This window comes from Solenopsis invicta, chromosome 2 (assembly GCF_016802725.1).
Source record: "Solenopsis invicta isolate M01_SB chromosome 2, UNIL_Sinv_3.0, whole genome shotgun sequence".
Lineage (NCBI taxonomy): Eukaryota > Metazoa > Arthropoda > Insecta > Hymenoptera > Formicidae > Solenopsis > Solenopsis invicta.
In genome coordinates, this window is record NC_052665.1 from 6,994,953 (window position 1) to 7,017,585 (window position 22,633).

General features: G+C 37.9%; 1 protein-coding gene across 6 annotated transcripts in view; it reads left to right on the forward strand.

Annotated features, from left to right (window-relative positions):
• LOC105200796 (zwei Ig domain protein zig-8) overlaps window positions 1-22,633 on the forward strand; it is a 64,564-nt gene that overhangs the window by 26,437 nt on the left and 15,494 nt on the right. For all 6 annotated transcript variants that reach the window (XM_026130134.2, XM_026130133.2, XM_039446063.1 and 3 more), the window contains 2 exons: window positions 10,178-10,356; window positions 13,381-13,591. In XM_026130134.2, the coding sequence (XP_025985919.1) occupies window positions 10,178-10,356; window positions 13,381-13,591 (390 nt within the window). The remainder of the gene's footprint in view (window positions 1-10,177; window positions 10,357-13,380; window positions 13,592-22,633) is intronic.

A 22,633-nucleotide genomic window follows, 5' to 3' on the forward strand; every position in this document is an offset into this window, starting at 1 on the left:
GTTTCAGAAACGTTGTTCACATTTTCATAAAGTTTTGCCTGCCTTTAACGTGTTTATCTACCTCAAAGAGTTTTCGATGTGACATCACGTCACGAAGCTTCACGTTAAATAACATGCGTCGGTGAATTTAAAAAATAGAGGTATATTAGTATAATATTGTTTGCTGTCAAGATTAGAAAATTTCACGCAAAAAGCTTTGTGTGAGCTTAAGCAATCATAAATTTCACGCTTCGTCGTGATATTATTAAATTGTGGACGAAATATAATAGCGTTTTATTAAGTAAGCTTAACAGGCAAGTGTTCCGCCTGCGCCGTTGTTTACGAATCGCGCTGGATTTAGAAATTCATCCCGCTATACGATGATAATGATAAAAGTAAACTCGTGACAGATTGTTAGTTCGAAAACACGACGGCTGTTCTCGCACCGCGAGAAATTGTCTGAAATCTTGTTTTATCCGAAACTTCGGTCATTACACATACGATAATTCAAGCGGATAATGCACTCGCGCGGCAATACCGACTGCAATCCCACGCGTGTCGGTGCACCCTTTCGCTACCGCCCGCACCGCCTCCAACTCGGCAAGAAGAAGCCGCCGGAATAATTTACCAAGCGCTCTCCACATCGTGAAGTGTAATGTAGAATAATGTTTTACACCATTGCGGCTCGCCCACGTGCCGAGTCGAGACGCAGGGATAAAATGAATTTTGCAGCGTAAGGACGCTCGCGCACTTCATCCATCACATGCCTTTTTGTTCCGCAAAAATACCACAACGCCAATACTATGTGAATTGCGTGTAGAAATAAATGTATTAACAATAGAGAATCAACACAAACAACATTAACGTGTTGCTAACATTATGTTTTAATTAATTTTTCAAGCATTTTAAAGCCCTTCATGTAGACATAAACGATTACATACTGAAAAAAGGGTTTGATAATAATAATTAAGCCCAGATGGTAATTACTAAGCTTTGAAGAAACAATTTCAATTAAATATTTAATTAATATAACTAAATATTTAAAATATTTAGTGACTGCTTGGTAATCGTTAGCCGATTGGATATTACTATTACTATAAATACAATTACTAAATATTAGTAAATATTTTAGTTATATTAATCAAACGTTTAATTAAAATTATTTTATCAAAGCGTGGTATCATTACCAAATTCTTTTATTTAAATGTAAAAACAAAATTTGAAATAACTGGAGAAATATTCATAGAATTTAATTCTCTAGAAACAATAACACGTGTACAAACAAATTTGTCATTGCTAGTGAAAATTTATGATAAATAAAAATAGAGAAAACATTATCTCCTGGTTATTTTGCATTTATGTCATGAGAGTTAAATGGAAGCTGTAGTTTGAAATTATATCACTTTTTATTGATTATGCGTAAGCTATAAATTTGTTACAAATATAATCAATGTAGCAATATATTCCAAAAGGAAAATGCAAATATATATATATATATATATATATATATATATATATATATATATATATGTGTGCAATGGATAATGGCACCGATAAAGACCATGTACCAAGGGGCGAAACGTGAAGCAAATATCGATCAGCGCGCAAGAACACCCGACGATTTTCCACACGCTCGACACCGTATATTCTCTTTCTTATGTCTTCGCGTACTTCATCGCTTTTCCATCGATATCGTCGCTTTCTTTTTCCTTTTGTCCATACTCGTTCCGCATTACGCTCGACCGCGACGTGAGCGAAACTTTCAAAACCACGAGTTAACTCTTTCGAGACAGTCTACCCAGCGGCATTACGCAAGATATTAAGTTACTTTCTTTATGTTTGTCGTAAGCTCAAAAAAAATGAGCTGAATAAAACTTTTGCGATTTCTATGTTGCACGATTTCCTGTATACACATATGTTATTGTCATAATGAAGTTATAAAGTTCCGTCATTAAAACTGAATCGTCTCCTGTGTCTCTGGAAATGTGTCAAATTTTCTCTTCCTCTGCTTTCTCGCAATTTCTCATTCTGCTTGATGAAGCATACCAAGTGCCTCGGATTAATGACATATTTAACAGACATAAATGCATTTACTGTGCAGATATAACAAGAAGAGTGTTTTCTCATTATTGACGCAAATTTAATACAGTATATAATTAATGACATGTGAATACATAATATATTTTTCTTTAACCAATTTCAATAAAATCTTGTCTAATTAATAATTTTATTTTAGACTTATTGCTAACCAAGTGCTAACATTATCATAATGTTAACGTTATAATTCTTGTACAAAATATTATTTTTAATGACAAAAGTTGTAAATAATAATAGCAACCTAAATTTTCTGATTCGAGAAAAGTCATTTGAAAATAATTAAAGAATCGCACTTATCTAAGGCATTCTATATGCATGCTCTTGGCGTATAAATGTTCGAAGTTACTGCGGGAGAAATGAAATTATTTTATAACCACTCCGTTCTTCAGTGGTGTCTTTTATCATGACTATATCCTACCTCGCCGAGTATTCCCTGGTGACTCTGGGCACTGCCCTTTCCCTCGTAAAACTAGGTTAAATCCAAACGACCATGCCGCGTTAGAATAGAAAACAAAGAGGCCGAAACGAGTAGAAACGTAACGCAATCGGCGCATCTGCATGCTCCATCAGGTCATTGCTTTTTATATGTTTCGCCGCGTGTTATTTTCTCCTCTCTTCGCAAAAACATGCGGATGAAGGTAATATTTCGTCGGTAATATCTCGTTCGTTTACAACAAATGAGAGAACGTCAATCGTTGATAACGCTATACTGTTGTTTCGCGCGCAAACGAAATGCGCAGGTCTTGTCTACTATGTTATATACATATAGATTATAGATGGTCGTTTACACAAAGTTTCGTAATATATGTGCAAGAACTGCGAAAGAGCATGAATACGGGCTACGTGATATTAGCCTACACAGTCTGATAGCCGGAAATCGTGATTTACCTTGCAGCGCGCGCCTCACCATTGACCGCGTTCGAGAGAAGCCGCGGGAGCGGCGGAACTGCCGCTTGAAATTTGGCCAAGCACCACTCACGTCCCTCGCGATTTCGGATGTCCTTAACTGCCCGGATAAAATTCGCCGAGCCACGTAGAAAAGTTCGCGCGCGTGTAAAACGTGGACCATCAGCCTGCCGTCGGTGTTATTTTCAGCCAGAGAGAACCGAACGTAACTGCGCGGTTACGTAAACAGCCGACGCGCGCTGCAAGCTATTCCGGCACATTTACACCAGACTATTTGCATTTTACTGTCAGTACGATAGTAGCGGACTGCGGGAAACAGCGAGAAGCTGTGGACGATGTCGGTTGCCTTGGACGTTGTTGTGAGCGAGGACGACAACGTGAGCCGATAACGCGAGCGACAATGACGACGATGAAGACAACAATGAGGAAGACGACGAAGATGATGACGACGACGACGACGACGACGACGACGAAAAGGGCGACGGGGCATTACCGGTGCAGGGTCGATCTCAATATCGCTATGTGCTTATTTGTAAACATTCGCAGATACGCAAAAGACATGCGAACAGGAACGTCTAAATGTGTTCCAATGCACTGAGACCAAACGGACGATATCCCGATGCTAGGATTACGATAATATCCGCGAGGCTCGAATTCGAAAACGGTCGCAACACAAGGACGAAATTAGATCGCCACTGGCGCTCGGCACTGGAAGAAACGTATCGATTCTCGATGTTGTTGCTCTGGAGGAACTTTATCGAAACTGTATTTTGAGAAACCGTGGAAACAATGATTGAAATAGCTTCGCTACTTTTCCTCAGATATTTTTTCCTTTCTATTGAAACGGTACGTCGATAAAAAAAGCAACTTGAGAAAATAGAGTTCGCCTGGAGTACTTTTGCGAGATTTTCCACAAATAAAAGTTACTTATAATGTTCTCAGACTAATCAACAAAAAATAATTTCCATTTGAAGACGTCATCTTAACGCTCTAGAATCAGAAGATGTCTAAATGATTTCTCCGATATGTCTTTCGCGCCAATATTACGCATAGCTTCAACTTGCTGGAAGTCTAATGAAATTCCATAGCGAAATAGCATAGTGCAATTTCGCACATTAATTGACATCAGACCAGCCATCTTCGCCATAATGTCACCTCTCATCCATTACTTGTCGATATTCGCGTAATGTTGTCCCATACAAACATCACTTACGAATGAAGCGTATAAAAGAATGCATTAGAAGCTACTGCAAATACGTGTGTCTAAAGCAAGGTAATTAGGGAAGAGTTGTCGAATACGTACCACTCAAATTAATTTTTTATTATATTTTTCACTTGGTATTTTTTTCATGCTGTAAAAGATTTAGTTAATTGCAATAGATATTGGTAATCGCCTAAATAAATCATACCTGTAAGTCTCCTAAGTCGTATAATGTAAACAACATTTAATTATAAACATGTAAAATAAATGAAAAATGAGTAATATAGAAAATTTAACAAAATTTTAACAAATTATATCTTGCTAACCATATTTTAAAAAATCAGGCACAATCAATTTAAAGATTTTCTGGATGATAATATAATAACGTAATCATGCAATTTTATACTGAATTTTTACATTTTTATTCAAAAGGTCTACTGTCCTTACTTTAAAAGTATAAGCGAATTTATAAATTAAAATAATTAGAAGTATAAGAAATCGTTAACTATTTACTTGTTTTATTAATGATTTATCGAAAAAAATTAAAAATTTAATAATTTATCAATAACAATTAAATAATTTAATAATTTATTAATAACGATAATGAAAAAAAGTAAAAGGTCGAAATAAAATTAAATCATTTAATTTATTTGTACAATTGACATTTTCTACTAAAATTAATTATTTTTACTTAATTAGTTTCATTATTACCACTTATCAGTTTTATATTAATCATTTATTGCAATTAAATTTGTGGCAGTATGATTTAATGAATTGATTGATAGATTGTTTTTAAATATCGTTTAATCTTTATAAATTATAATAAATGTAAAATAGTTTACAATAAACCTCTATTTATAAAAATATAAAAATTTAATGTAAAATGCACGATTATCAGCAATATAAATTAAACATCAAAGATTAAACATCAATTGTACTTGATGTTTTAAAATGTTACCATCATCCATAAAACAAGATGTATTTAATCCTGTGTATTTTATTCATTTCTCATGTATTTTATACTTTTGTCATTAAATGCTGCTTGTATTTAATAAAAATGTAAAATATTGATGATTTAGGAGACCGGTGTACATTCAGCAACTCCTCCCTGCAACATTGCATTCTTGTTATTTTGTCGAATAGTTCTCTGCGAACTCTACGCACCTCTCTAACTGGAAAAACTTTGGAATCTCTGACAAAGCGCTCTGACAAAATCCCCCCCTCTCTCGTTTTGGAAATCAAAAATTCTATTATGTTTGCCACGGCATCGCGACACCGCGCCATCGCGGGAGTAGCTCAAGCGTATTTTACGGAGGAAAAGAGCCGATATTCACTGCCATGTCACTGATGCAAAATCGCGCGAGAGACTCGCAAGTGGCATTCGCTTGCGATGCATTCTTTTTCGCACAGCCAGACTCTCGGGCTCGCAGCGAGCCCTAAAATGCACAAGGCGAGGGGTGGCAGGGGGGTGTGCATCCATCAACTTCGATCGTCGACGTCTGTTTTCGCAGAATTTCAGCTGTACTTTTCGAGGTTTTCGATGTATGTACGTACATCCCGGACATTCCCTCGTATCCGTACCTTGAGACCTACCACGACTTTTCTGTCTAGTCGCGCTTTTCCCTGCCGACGCGGTGGAGGAGAGAACGTTATTCCCGAGCGGCCCGCCAAGTCGTTCAACGACTTTTTCCAACGACAGTTTCTTCTTTCTCGATAATCTTTCATGATGTAGCCCACCAAGTAGTAGTTCACAGATCCTCGCCAAGCTGACTGTATGCAATCCGTTTAAGTTTCAAACAATGCTAAAGTAATACTATGCTCCGGAATAACTTTTAAAATATATATTTCATACATCGCGTACGTTGAGATAATGACATCTCTTCGCCGTGTGATTCTTTAATCAATTTTTTTCTTAAATTTTAAACTTAGTCTCTGACATGTAATTTTAAAAGAATTTGAAAAATTGATATAAAAAGTTGATACGACATACGCTGCTGCGACAACTTCGTTAATTGCGATCATACTTGTATTAAAACTCCTACATCTTCGACATTAAATATTATTATATCATCCATAAGCTGAGTAAGCCTGTCATAAGCGTAGTAATCTTTTCGTAAAGAACATTTTCTCCCAGTATGTCATACTTCGTCGCAGAACATTCGATGTATGTTTTGCTAACATCTTGGTAGATGACGTTCTATTGTACCCGAAGCTACACGTCTCCGACTTCTCCATTTTGCCTTCCGCTTCTTACTCCTTTTTCCAACCACCTCTATCCGTGCCTCAACCTCTCGTCCCAGTTGTTTGAACAACGAGGGGTGGATATTATTCCCACGGGATCTTTCCAGTCGTCTTACGACTTCCTCCGAGGGTAGTCTCTTTTTCAAGACGAAGCGCATACGAGATACCTTTTGAGAAATCCTTCCTGCGATATTTAATATCGAAAATTATTCACCGAGAATTTAAATGGCGCATTACAAACTTTTTAAAAATGAAATTAAAATTTCTAAAGTTCGAGCGTTAAATTTTCATGTATTATTTTTATATTTATATAAAACAACGTGCACGTTTTAATTAAATTGTAGCGTGAACGTTAATTATCAAAACACCAACTTTTTATAACATATTGGAAAAAATAAAACATTAGAGAATACGCTTATTACAAATAACGCAACTACAAATAAATCCGAGATACAGCTACAAGTAAAAACATGTAATTAGTAAATATTTCACTTTATTTACCCTTGTACTTCTCTTGCCTCTTTTTACCATATCTCTCGATTTTTTACTTTGTTACATTTTCCAGTCAAACGTGCCAAGCATAGCTTTAAAGACAAAGCAAATATTATTTCAGAGCAGCGCTGTTAGTCATTATGAGAATATTGCTAAAAGAGTTATTCTTTCTTTTTTGCGAAATACTTCTTCAAATTTGAGCTAATGCATAGAAATCGAAAGTAATTCGTTGTAGCAAAATTCAAATTCTCTTTCGTAATATGAAAATTATACAATGTTACACGTCTTTTCATCCAATTATTGCGATTAAAATGCATTGATTGCGACTTATCATTTATGTTAACGTGTTATATATAATATAATTTACATGTATAAGTAAAATTAAAAATTTCACGACTTTAACGTGTCGCTGGGTTCGGTTTTGAGCGAATGCAACGTGCTTAGCCTGACTAACGAAGCCCCGCCAATACGTTTCATCCCCCATCGGGAGAACGTTCTCCACATTTCGGCAACGGGTCGTATAGACTTCTCTTTCTAGCGGCAGGCGTTTCTCACGAGGCGTTACGGCCAAAGCGCATCGAGGAGTTCCAATCCGCGAAGTTGCCAGCGCGTCGTTCGCATAAGATGTAAATAATGTTTCGCCTCCGGTGCATTCCGCATGCATCGAAAATCCGAGAGAAACGAGCACCGCGCGCATCCGTCGACCCCAATCGCGATCGTCAACGTCGCGACCGTCAGCCCGGCATTGATACATCTATTTCCGCGGAATTTTCAACCGCATACCGGCTCGCGCTGGAATTCTCACGACATATGTCTTCCCGACGATTTCCCTGTTTCTCCTTCCCTCCCTCCCTCCCCTTTGAGAAGCACGTGGAAACACCGTCGGCTTTCCCGATTTTATTTTCTCACTCGACCATTTTTCACCTTCATTCGCTCGTGCCTCAGTCAGAGGCAGTTCCGGTTGTTTGAACAACGGCGCGAATATTATTCCGCCGATTACGCGCGACTTTTCCGGCTAGAAAATCCCCTCTGCGATTTTCGCCGGGTAGGCGGCAGTTCACCTACCGGCGGTATTTCCTCTCGGAAGATATAGATATATACGTATATAACGACGAACGACGTTTCCAAACTTTTCAGGACGAGATGCTCTCGAGTGCCGATGTTTCCATTCGACAGTACTCTTCAGCCTTTTTCAAACTGTATGATCAAAATTTTTCTTATATCGCAATATGGCGCAGAGGACTTGGCAACGCGAAGAGTCACGTTTCGCGGAAATGCGCAAAATTCAGATCAATAGTGATTTATGAGAATGCAGTTCTCTAAATAATCGACATTTCTCTTGCAGAAACTTTAATGTTTCTTTTAACGTTGAATTTGGATACTGTAGCTCTCTATTTTCAAAAATTCGCGGTATGATCATCGTTATATAAAAAATTAAGTGAATTTTTATAATTTTTTTTCTATCATAAAAATCTCAACTTATTTTGAAAGAAGAATTTATTGTTCAAATGACGATTTTCGATGGCTGGTGAAAGTACCGAAAAGCTCTTTTACCTCAGAAGGGTGTACAAATGAAAATAATTTTATAGCATTCGAAAACGGTAAGAGGAATACTAATAATTTAACTGGTCGCTTAAACCCCAGATGACTTAAGGATGGAAGGGGTTAATTTGTGAGTTTCATAGAACCCTCCCTCTCTCGAGGGCTCGCCAAGCTTATTACAGTAAATAGCTTAGGCGAGGATACCCCATTCAGCCTCCCTTGTTTAGTTGGGCCTTTCATCTCGCAAAACTCATCCCGTTCTATCCCTTCTTTCGGTCTACGACCTAAAGGATATGAACCGTGGAATCGTTATCACTTTATCAAAGTCGGGCGCGGTCGGTGCTCGCGCCGATAGGAGAAAGACTGTGCTTTCGACCGACCGTATCGTTTATTAACAGTTTAACAGCTTCGCGCAACATATATTGCATTAAAGTACGAGACACCGCGCCGATTAAACTGTTGTTGTGCCACGGAAAAAAGATTGTTCCGTCGCGAACAAGCACGCGAACGAGAAATGTCTGCTTTTACGGCATATTTAAAGTGTATCGCGGTAATGGGGTAGCGACGCGACGTAAAATAGTTGGAAAATAAAGCCTCTTAACTCCCGCCTCGCTTCTTCCAATAAATTCGTTAGATAAATAACTACCTTCGCAGTGTTTTCTAATTTGATATCTCACTTGTGTCCAATTGCAAGGGGATTCTGTGCTAATTAGAAAAATAATAGTAAAACAAATAAATAAAAGTTCAGATAAAAACGGAAACTGCTGGGTTTAACAGAATTTACCCGTACATTTAATTAACCCGGTACATTTTAATACAATATAATCGTACTTATAATACAAGCGAAGAAGGAAAATTGAGCTAGCAAAAAGATTAACATCAGACGATGTCGATGCAATGAATCGGCAGTTTCGTTAATTCACGTATCACGTATTATCGGGGCGTGAAATCTTGAGTGTGAATTTTAAAGCCGGCGAGTCGAAAGGACATGCCAGGACGATTCTTATCGAGCTGAAGTCAGCTGAAACCCACTTTAAAGCGCCATTTCAGGCGTTTTCGATCAGTGCAAGCAGCAGTTTGCAATACGATCGAACTATTTCGAGGAAACTTGTGATTCGAATGGTAATCACCCGAGGCAGCAAGCCACTAACGTCTTTTATGCAAATAGAACGTGACTTCGCTCTTCCGCCACGCACGTATGAGTCTCCGCGGAACGTCGCGCTCACACACGATTCGCGAATACGGGAGATATACCCATCTGAACGAGATTGTATTCGCCGCAGTGCAGGACAGGATACGTACGACCTGTTCGACGGTGTACTTTCGAAGCTTCGTTACCTGTACAAGACCATTCGCATAGATCTGACGTGCCGATGGCTCCGTCGTGTTTCTCCATTTAAAATTACTGAGATAAACGGTCAGGTGCACGCATTTCTTGCAGTGCTCAATCTAATCAATTTTCCCTTTTATCTAGGCAAATTATATATTCTATTAAAACGACGATCGATAAACGAATTTGATTTAAAATATTTTTAATAATTTTATTCGTAACATTCTTTCTCTCTCTTACATGTGCAATAAATATGATATACTGTTATGCTGCTATTAGTTGTTTTAGCTGTTCATTGATAAATATAATTCTCGTGCTTACCTTGATACGAAGTACGACATTTTTCTACGTTTGCGAAAATGTAATTTATTAATAGAAAATTAAAACAGTTTGTCCAGAGAGCACCGCGTATGACTCGCATGTTTTCATGGCGGAAACCTTTCAAGAACGCACAGCAACACCAGAAATTGATCCATACTTCGACACAACAGTGCCGTCCAATATCACTGGCCTGGCTGGAGAAACCGTTCAACTCGTGTGTAGAGTGAAGAATCTCGGAAACAGAACGGTGAGTTTAAAATATTATTTTACACGTTAAAATTTTTGTAACATTTACATTGTAAACGTAAACAAAGGATATGGAAAAAAAACAAAATTAAATTTTATTGTTCATAGTCGCAAAGTTGACTCGATATAAATTGCATGTCACGTTAAAAAACTGCAGGCTCGCTTATCGCAGAATTATATATCTCATCGAGCAAATCTTGAGCCTTACAAGTAGCGATTCAAATTTTGACACGGCGTATTGGCAGGTGAACACAGCCACCGACAAACCGCAAACACGCGAGATAGGCTTGCCCGAATAATGCACGAGACTCGAACGACGAGCCGAGACACGCAGCGTCGACAACATTTTCGAAATGTCGCGTGGAACTCTCTTGTTTGCGGGATTAATCAATAAATTACAATAAATGAAAATGTAATGAATTAGATGGAACGGCGATGTTTACATCGTAATTTGTCGGAGCGAAAAGCTGGAAGAGGGAACAGCGAGATCCCCTGCGGATTAGCCGGGAATAAAAATTCCGTGCTATTATTCCAGTTGCATAGTTATCGTCTAACTATAGCGCGATCATCCGGGTCTCGACTTCGACTCAGACTTCCATCGTTGATTAAGTTAAATCGGTTCCTCTCGCGCCGGTCTGTAAGACAAATTTTTTTTGCCTCCGCGGTTAAATCAGTGTTTCGAGTAGGTCGGTAAATTAACTCGAAGGCGGACACAGCCCTCGGGGAATTTATCTTCCACTCTGGGACCTCCGGGCGTCCTCGATCTCTAGTATTAACGGTTCACGGCACTACTCGGGGATTATCGTAGCGGTTAAGTAGAAAAGGACGATCTTTGTCAGACAATGTCTTCATGCAGACTCCGAGACTCGGGAGGTCACAGTTTTAATCCCAGAGTCTCATCTCTATGCAAAGCTCGGCCTTCGCATTTATGTCAGCCGCAGCTACGTATGCAACGCCTAATATGTTTCGTTGATATTATGTATTTATCTGTAGAGGCGCAGGAGAGTGTAATATATGCTTCAACCACGTAATTAACACTTTATTAATAACGAATGCTAATGACAATGCGAGATTGCATTAATATTTCGCCACCTGAATATGGTAGGCACACGTGTGCGCGCATATATTTGCAAGAGAATGTCTCAATCAAACCCAATTACGCATAGTCTCTCTGAGTCTATGGGAAGCGTGAGGGATATGAAGAAGCCGAAAACGGTGAAGTTACGTGAAAAAGTTGCGCTCCCGGCGAATAAGAATAAGCACCATTCTCGAGGATGATATTAACTCTGAAAGTCGGTCCCGCGTATGTAAAAAGATTTGAGAAAGGACGAGCAGCAATCGCCGTTATAGCAGTCACTGTGCGTTCTTGGGTTTTATCCACTCGCATATTTCTACCGAAGCTGTGCACGATCGCATTCTTTTTCTCTCTCGCCCGCGCGTATCGTGAATTTTATTACGCGGAAAAAGTTTCCCGCGGGTATACCGGATAGACGATGCCTTCTTTTTGCGAAAAGTACATTAACTGCGACGCCGGCATATTCGAGCGGCAATCGCATTAGATCGACAATGGGGAACTCTCGCAGTTTATATTTCCGATAATACTCAAGCGCAAGTGCGCATCGTGAATTTTGTCCTGCGGTCGATCAACACTGCAACGATTTGTGGAATGTATCACGTACACACGTGCAACGTGTATAATAGCGCAATTTGGAAAATAATATTATGCTCCAATTTCATAAAATAACAAAGCTTCAACTGATTACCCGTCTCTGTTTAGAAAGGGATTCACTTGCGGCGTAGCTTACATTAATTAACCTTTATGAGAACAATCCTATGAAACACAAGACTTTGTTTTGAATGCAGGCATTAAAACAAAGGTAGACAGACTACCGAGTATTAAATGAATCACTGATGAACTGGTATACAATATCTGAGCTCGCAGAGGCCGTAAGGCTGATTAACTGAAATTATCTTCTCCCATTGTTAATTTTGCATAAGTAAATAAATGCTTGGGTATTTGGCAAAATGAAAATTAGTTAGCTAGACATTGTTTTCGGTTTAGCCACTGGTGGATATGTTACAGCAGGTACAAATACAATTCTCGCAAAATCCAAATAATCGGCAAGCACACTTTTCGCGTAATTTACCGACTAATGTAATCTATTAAAGTAGCAAAAACCGTTGAAGTTATTAAAGCACCAGGTTCGTCGTTACGACGTAATTTCCGACACGTGGGGAAATTGCGCAGGTTACGAATGTTATGGCGGCTCGGAATCATCGGTTGGATTGCATTCTCCTCTAATTAACGGCTTCAAGAACTTCCCAGCATCATTCGAACTTGGCGAATGTCACTTTACACCCTTTCCACAAAGTTTGATTTACCATTATTCGTGTAACGACGTAATTTTAGTGCTCGACGCTTTGTTCATAACCCTGACAGATATTCAGACACAATTTAATAGTCTAATTGAAACACTGTTTAACGATCATATTAAAACTTGGTGGTTAATGTATTTTATAGATATCGTATATCTCAGATATCGTGTATCGGGTCTTCGGATTTGCTTCGTAATTTCTAACAGAAACTAAGTGAACAAATTTGCCGCGCCTATTCGCCTATAAATAATTGCAGCCTACGGGAAGTCGTCGTTGCACCGAGATTGTAGTCATACATCACGAGGTTATATAGCATTAAACAAAGACATGAAGTATTTCAGCTGCGGCGAATCTACTGCACTCGTAAATTTCTCGGAGGCTAGGAAAAGGGAGAGTATAAAGTTTTATCGTCCAATCTTACGTGCAACAGGGCGTGAGAAGCGGTGATAGTTAGCAATACGCGCGGCTCGCGGCTCGCGGTAACTCAAGATTTCTGCATTTAGATTGAAACCGGCATATGTTTGTTAGCCCCTTTTTGCCACGGAATTATAATGAAAACACTTGCAACTACTGCAATTTGAAAATAAGTTATCTTTGTACATATTAATTACAACTAACCCGATATGTTGGTTGATTGTTTCTCTCTTAGGTCTCGTGGGTGAGGCATCGTGATATTCACCTGCTGACAGTTGGCAGATACACTTACACGAGCGATCAGCGTTTCGAGGCCATCCACAAAATCTATCCAGAAGAATGGATCCTCAGAATACGGTATCCGCAGCGAAAGGATTCTGGTATATACGAGTGCCAAATATCCACGACTCCACCCATCGGTCATCCTGTTCGTCTGACTATAATCGGTGAGTAGCAATTGTTGCATAAAAAACGTCAGAACAAGCAATACTTTCGGCTTTAATAGAGATGCATGAGAGTTTGCATCGTAATTCAGCCGTTATCTATTCTATCTTGATGAATACAGCGATCCATTTATTGCCGGAATAAATTTTAAATAATGTTTCGTTTACATAAATGCTAATTGCGTTAAATATTCCTTATAATGAACATTGATTAAATATTGATCATATCATTAGACACACAATTTCATTGTAAAAAGAGTCTTAAAGATAAAGAGAAAGAACATTATTAACTTACTTAAGATATTGCTTCTTCATTTGCAATGAAAATTCGATTTAATTTGCTTCAAATAATTTGCGCAATCGACATTCTTGTTCTCGTCGAACGACTAACATTCCTTTAACATGATTCGAAAGCTCTGATTACATAATTAAAAACATCCCTCCTTAAATCAAGAAATCTAGAATAAAGAAAATTAAATTGCATCGATTTATTTAACCGCAAATAGTCATCCAAATGTCACGATTCAAAACGGAAGTTCACGTTTAATTTTATGCATAGCCTTAAGATATACGATTTATCGAACACCTCGTGATAGTCGCCATGAGATTTCGTCGAGACCGAGCTAGCTACGTTTGAATAATTCAAGGTGCGTGTAAGTTAGAAAAAAGAGAGAGAAAACGTGGGTTCCCTTAACTTTTCCCTTAAAAAAGAAAAGAGACTCCGCTGGTCATTTTAAGTATTGAGTATTATAAGGATAAAAAAAACCTTTAAGAAAGTTACGAACTAGTAGGCCTCGTGGGAATCGCCAGGCGATTGTAAGAACCATAAATCAATGCGAGAAAGTTATTTCATGAAAAAGTATTATTAGCGACGCGTGTAGCAAACGAATACGAACATTGTCTTCGAGTCTATGAGATTGAGAAATCGTACTCGCGCGTACGTGACATACGAGAAAAGCGAAATTTCCACAATTTATAACGGAATGGATGTACGTTTAAAGATATATAAATTTCGAGAGAAATATTTCCCTATTAAATCAGGATGCAACTCAGAAAAGTAACATGATTTAAAAAATTTTTTTTGAATATTTAGAAAAAATTTAGAAATACTAAATACTTTCAATTCCATTGAGATTCCCTTAAGAAGTGATCTGTATCGTAACGTAAAAAAGCCATGAAGTACAACCGAAAAGTAAGTACCCACGATCCAAACAGCAAAAAAAAAACGATCAAGATTCGAGTCTCGCACAAACAAACCATAAAACGAAGGATGTTTCTTCTGATATCTTCTTGATAGTACGAGCAAATCTTTCGAATTTTCGATTAACAGAGTATCTTTTCTTCGGTATATCTAATCCCGAGTTAAAGAAAGCTTATTGTAATTAGTCTTGGAGAGATAACGTTGTTGAAGAGGAATGGGGGAAGTCTCACAAATACGAATAATGAGCGTGGTCAATTATTGTGAGACTAATAAAGCCTTTTTCCCGGGAAAAGACAGGCCTAAGAAAAAAATCGACAGCTACTCTGCTAATCTTCTCTCTTCTTCTTTCTGAACCATCCATCACAGTGTCCCATTCTTCGTCTTACTTCCAGTTTCTTCTTTTTTTCTTTTGCTCTCTTCACTTCAGGCTTGTCATTTTTTCTGTTTCAAATTCTGTACGTCTCTCAATTTCTTTCCGAATAAAATTTTTCTATTTTCTCTTTTTGATGATATTTATGATTTAGTATATAATAGCTATAATGTTAACTTTATACAGAATATTAAAATAAAATATAAAATAAAAATATAATTTTTATTTTTACTTTAATAGCAATATTGAATTAAAAAAATCCGAAAAAATAAAAGTATTCTGTAAAATATCCTGTAATTTCTCTTTATCTCTCTTTAATAAAAGGATGATTTCTCGGGTTTCTTCTTCCGGAGGAGAATCGAACCTTCAATTTTCGTCGTCCTTTTCATTAGTTTCAAGAAAAATAATTTCAAAATAGGCACAAGTGAATGACTGGCCAATTACCCACTTGTTCTCGCCCAGTTGTTCTCATGAATGCGTAGATGTTAGGTGCAGAATAGGCATGCAATATATATATATATATATATATATATATATATATATATATATATAGCGACAGGATAATCCGAAGCGGGGGATAAATTACGTCCGAGCAATTGACGTGACGGTAGAGCTTCCTCTCTATCTTCGTCCATTTAATAAAGACGCCGAACGGGGCGACGCGACGCGAAGAGGATCGAAAAACAATAGTCGACCTTTCAGCGGCATTCTTGGCACGCGATGCCCGTGAAATTGTGGCGACAAATTGAGCCTTCTCAGGAGCAAAAGATTTCATCCTAGTGTTGCGCCCTTTCGTCGTTTCGCCTTCCATCGCGATCTGCGTCGACTGCCTGAAAAGAGAACGATCTCGCCTCCATTTTCGCTTCTTTCAGATTCACTTCTTTTAAGCGCTACTTCGTCTTTCTTTCCTTCTTCGTTTCCGGGCCGCGTCGCTGCTTCCCGCTGTCGCGATTGATGCCGTCGAGGGCTTACATCGTTTGACTTGAAGACTCGATTTTTAAACGGTTCGACGTTTACCGTGAGAAGCGATGTGTAAAGATCGTCGAAATCTGCAAGTGCTTCGTGGAAAATTCAAGGAAATTCAACATCAGTGCTTACATCAATATTTCGTGGTCGAAAAAGCATGACTATTATTTTCTCGTAAAACAATAAAATCGTGCTCTCGCAAATTTATATTTCGTCAGTTTGCATATTATTGTTTCGCTATTACAAAAATCATTTTTCACTTTACTATAAAAAAAAAATACAAGAGAATATTTTGTTATTTATTTTATTTGAAAGATAGTTTTCGTTTTAAATTTGTTTTTGAAGGTAGATTGAAAATCACCGATATTTAAAGCTCAAAACAATATTGCTTTTTCGATTGATGTAATACCAGTTTCTTTCAATGTCGCTCTCAGAGTACGATTTTCAACTTGAATCTCCTTAATTATACGAGGAGCGAACGGCACTTACTCACTTTGACGATCCCTTTAACCACCCAACTTGCGCGCATTTGCTCTCTGATTTGCTTCCCGTCATTTCTCTTATCGCTCGCATGACGATCGGTACGCTCTGTAGAAGCTTTATCATCTGCCTGTATAGAGGCAGAAAATGATTTGTTACGAATGCGAGCATCGTGCCATTTGCCGATGTTATGACCAAAAAGTTGCCTTTTGTTGCCGGCCACCTTTTTCCAGTAACATGGCCTTTTATCTCGGGTTCATTCGTCGCTCTTTATCTTCTTCTCTATCTTCCACTTCACTTCATTGCCATCTAGGAGGGCAATAAAGGACATGAAAGTTTTATCTTTTCATTTGCTTCTTTCTCTTTATCTTCCTTTTTTCTTCCAGATTCGTCGACGTTTGATAATCAAACACAGACGAAGTACCACTAGAGGCAGTACTCTCGTTAAAGCAGTTTAAATAATTCGTCAAATCGATAAATGAGTTATTTACATCCGGATGTAAGTGTAGTTTTCATTAAGCTGTCAAGTATCGGCTCAAATGGATCGTGATGTTTATTTCACGAAAGAGAAGAAACGAGTATCGCACTATTCGCAATTCGCTCTCGTTATCTCGATTGAACGGTCGTCAACTTATGGCGAGTGCCGTCGACAGACGATATAAATCATTTGCATCGCGAACCGCGACATTTGTCTACCCAACTGAGCTAGCAATGTTGAAATCCCTCTTGATCGATCGAGAAATCCATATTGTACTATTTAACAATGAACGAATCATCATTAACGGATTACGCTCGAGTATTTATAGAATGAAATACTGCGTTCTTGTGAACTTTTATAATTTAATTTGTTTTATGGTACATGAGGTATTTTACCGGTTAGACGGCTATTTTCACAAAAGTCACTCACGGTCACTCGTGGAAGTCTTGCGTTTAATTCTTTCTCTCGTCGCAGACAGTCTGAATTTAATTAAGGATGCTATTTTCTTTTTTTACAATGAGCTCAAGCCACCGTCGCGTGTTTTTCAGTTCTTATAATTTTACAAACGAAAATAAACTCAAATGAATAGACGGATAAAGATACGTGAGAAGAAACGCGAGACGAAATCAATTGGCGTCGAGTGCGGGCACGAAATAACATTGACAGACGATACTCCCCAAAATTCTAATAATAGCGAAATTTCGAAAATTTCGTGAAACAATTTCTGCGAACGATATATATCGAACGTTGCTCTCGATTTTGACTGTTATCCAAGTTTCGATGTTGTACCCTTCCTCTCCCCCTAGGCACCGGTAAAGCAATATAGCCTTTTCACCCGTGAATCAATTTCGCAGCCGTCACGTACTCGGTCAAGTCGTTTCTCATTGACGTTAGCGGTAGTAAGAGAAAAAGGAATCTCGAAAGGAGTCGGCGAAAGCGAAGGGGCGTTGCGAGACGAGCGGGCAGTTCGTAGTTTTCGTTTGTCGCAAACGTGCGTGGAAAGTTAAACTGTGCACATGCAGCATAACGAATTTACGTTACGTCCAGCGGAAGTTCCTTAACCATTACCGAGTGGTCCGGCTAGCTGGGACATTAGGCAGCTAATTAGCGTTCACTAATTAGTTTTCGCACGGATGCCCAAACTAATGTCCCTTCGGCCGAAGCCGCGCATTATTGCGACGCAATAACTTGGTAAAAATACAACAAAAATATTATGATATCACTGGATACATGCACACATTTATGTGTAATATAGAGGCAAATTACTAAATGCATACCAGTCGCCTAAATCGTACCTCAATATTTTACATTTCTATTTAATATAAGTAACATTTAATGATAAAAATATGAGAAAAATGAGAATCGTGTAATGTAACAAAAAATTCAATAAAATTTAACAAAATTTTGTTTTATGCGTTAATAACATTTTAAAAAATTAGATATAGCTGGATGTTAACTTTTGATCAATTTATGTAGATAATAATATGCAGTCATGCAATTTTATATTAAATTTTATACTTTCATAAAAGATTTATTACAGAATGTTTTACATTTATTGTATATGTATATTTGTAATTATTATAAAGGTTGAATCGGTTTTTATAACATCTATCAAGTTTCCTAAGTCGTATTATCATAAATTTTATTACAATAAATAATATTGATATAAATTGATAAATAATAATATTAAAACTATAAAATAAATGATATATATATAAATAAAAATGTGTCAATTGCAAAAATAAATTTATTTTATTTTACTTTATTTCAACATCCTTACTTTTTCATTATTATTATTTATTATTTTTTATTTATACTTAAATCTTTTTTTTAATAAATTAATAATAAAATAAGTATTAAAATAAGCTAATGATTTTTTCATATTTTTGATTATTTTAATTCATAAACTCAATGCATTCAAAGGCGATACAATTTAGGAGACTCATAGGCCGGCTACTTAAATCGTACTTTTTGCAGCATATTGTAAAAGAACTTGTAATAAATTTATTTATTAGTAAAAAGTTAAACATTGTAGTAATAAGTACTTAAAATATTGCTTATAATTTCAACGTTCATTTGCGTATAAATCAATACTAAATGAGAAATGTATAAGAAACTTATAAGTGATACGCATTTGATTATTCTCCCTTAATAAACCCATCAAGATAATGTTATATCACATTGTATAGTTATGAAAAAAAAATATGTTAAAAAGTATTTTAAAAAGTACTAAATATATTAAGGATAACAAATGTACAGTTCCCAAATTAGTCACAGATAGCGATACTTTATGTTACGCGAAATTTCGCGAGTATGCTCGTTGCGTTGGAGTTGCAATGAAAAGTTAAGAGCATTAAATTCATTATCGTCGTAATTTCTGCAAATAGTATTAATAACTGTAACGCAGTAATAATCGGATATATTTCTTTACTGGTTTCCGCCTTTACTGAACTCCATCGAGTTCACGGATGGCAAGAAATCGTCGCGCGTTCATGCATTTACCGCGAGGTAAGTGTTAGAAATTGCGGCGTAAGTGTGGATCATTTGAAAATTAAAGAGGTCACCCGCGAATCCATTTAACGCAAATTTATTTGCCACGTTCATTAAGAGACGCGATTACCAAGATTATCATGAAGCACTGTCGCAACGTGAAACTCGGTACCGAAGTAAACGCAGTCATCCGCGTACCGTACCGAAGCATGCGTTCATATTTCTGGCAAACATCACACGCCAGAATGAAGAAAATTCATTAAGAAGATGAATCAAACGACCACCGCGTTGGAAAGCTGTGTAAGATCCATTAATTAGTTTTACACTAATAAATGCGGATAGTTTATCCGGCATTTATTACCAGTGAACGCCAGTACGTAACGTCTTGTCGAGTATTCAATTTGATAAGCGAGCACTCGGTTTAGTTTATGTGCGTCTCAGGAACTTCGTTCCGGTACCCACTAGCGAATTAATGCCGTCCACGCCGGTCGGCAATGCAAATATGGCCAGTGCCTTGCCCGTGACGTAGTGTATTCAATTTGTCAGAGTTTTGGAACGTTCGGACAGTGTTCGCGTAGTCGCCCGTGGGTCAAACTGCTGCTAGAAATCCTTCGTGCACACAGGCCCAGGGTAGAACCTTGTGCAAATCATACGACGGGATTAGGAAGTGAAATACACGAGTGGATGGTTCCTAGGGAAAACTGGATCAAGATAATCTCCGACGAAGATCTATACTCGGATACTGCACACCGTGAACGGATGGCAATCGCGAATGTATCGCAGAATTAGACTGTCTACATTTTGATATATCTTGACAATTTTTTTCCAGACTGGAAACGTTTAATAGTCCAATTCAGAAATACAGTACCTCATGTTGAATCTCTAAATTGATGTTGCCGCTTGAAATTAGATTTACATAACGCGTTATAACGTACGTTAATTGAAGTAAGACAAAACATAAAGATTTATAAGAGTTAGCTTTATGCTAGTTTGTTTCAGCGCTCTCGTGGTTTATCGTCAGTGAATAAATTTTTCGCTCGCGGAACATTCCCTTCATTCGGCTTACCGCAAAGCGCGCATACGCATTTATCTCCATTTCGGCAAGCGAGCGCATCGATTGGCGCGCTTAACGTAATTTTTGTCACAACGGTAAAGTCATGTTTATTGAATTTTTGCGGTTTACGTCAGTTTCACCGGTGGCGCGGCGGCGCGGTGTCAAGTTTTAACGCTTTAATCCTGGACGTTGCAGTGCCCCGCACGCGGACACTCCAAGCAGCGCGATTGAAAGCGCTTTAGCGTTTTGCTGGAAGCCGCGATTTCGCTATACTTTCTCATAAATATTAATAAGGGACTTGACAGGTTGCCAGGCGCGAATTTTGCGATGGAATACGGGCATAGTTAAATACATACATACACGTTGCAGAAAAGGACGGTATAATGCAAAACGTCATAGTTTCCGTTTCATTATCGATTAAACCCGCGTTAGAGCGTGATTAACGTCAATAAATATTTTGTTCCGGAGTAGAATTTCAAATGAGCGGCAGCTTGTCGCGTTAATGCATGTTTAAGCGGTAATTAATGCGCAATGAAAAATACGCTTCTTCCTCTGCGCTGTGTAACGTTATAAAATATTCACTGGTAGTTTCACGGGGTTAAAAGAATCGTTATGAACCACTGGGTTCATATCGCGCACATCGAACACGATGTCGGTCGTATTTCGCTACCGCAAAAATAGCACAGTGCACTTAAATAGCGGGCCGTAATTACAATGCCATGCTGGTAAGAGTCGAGGTCCAAGTATTGTTATCACGATGATCCGCTCGGCCTGTACTTTGTAATTACACGCCCCTCAGCACGAGCTAGCCGAGAGTGCGGCTTGCCTATAGTCATCGAAATTAAAGGTTTCGCATTTTCAGCGGCGCCTCGTTAATTCGTCACGATGACGGTTTCGTGCCGCGTATTACTAATAAATCGCTCGCCGCCCGCGGGGCACACATCCCCCGGCTTTCGCAAAGTCGAATCGACAACGGCGACGACGTGTGTGATTGCGAAATAAAGGTGGGCGCGGGGTTGAATCGACCGTGATTTAATTGCTTGCGCATCGCGGTATCGGCATCCGCGTCGCCAACCGCCTGACTATCGTTCTTTTTTTTCGATCCGCAAGTTCGAAACTAATTAAAAGTTGACTGCTCGTGATTCTGTCGACCCGTAATTTCTCGCACCGAGCGCATCCGGTTTGCTCTCTCTCTCTCTCTTTCTCTCTCTCTCTCTCTCACTTTATTGACAACTTCCTTTACAATCGCGTTTTTTTCTCATCGTTGCGCAATTGTAATTGTGGCTTAGCTTGTTTCCCCAAGTCAATTTCGTTAACTCAGATTTCGCCTTCATCAAACAGTTAGATTCAATCACCGTGCTAAGTTCTCCTAAGTTCTCACGATGTTCACTTCCAGGCTCTTTGGAGGCCACAGTCGTGGGTTGCCGATAATGGCAGCTTTTAACGACAGCGAGGTGAAACAGGAAGATTCTCCAATCGTTACATGTGTGTGTGTGTGTGTGTGTGTGTGTGTGTGTGTGTGTGTGTGTACATGTGTATAAATATATGTAATAGTGTGGGTATATGTGGATCAAATTCCAAGAAACATTGTTTAGTCTTGTCTTGTTATCGACTCAATTCGTACATGTCAAATGATAATCAAGAATATTACAATCAATCAAGATATTACAATCTCTAAATGAAAACTTTAAAAAAGAAAAATATTTACAATCATTATATAAAAAAAAGTATTAATCTTATACTCTAAAAAAAATTTTTTTTAAATGCCTTTCTAAAAATGTGCATTAAGATATTTCAGAAACAAAGATTATATAACCAGGTATTTGATTAGACATAAAATACAAAAATATTTTATAGATAAAATTCTGAAGTGTATGCAATAAAAATTTAATGCACTCACTGCCCTTTATTCAAGTTAAGTTTTAGAAAATAGACATAAAAAGATTAAAATGACTAATAGGATCATAGTAAAAAAAAACTGGGCTTGCTCAACTCACATTTTATTA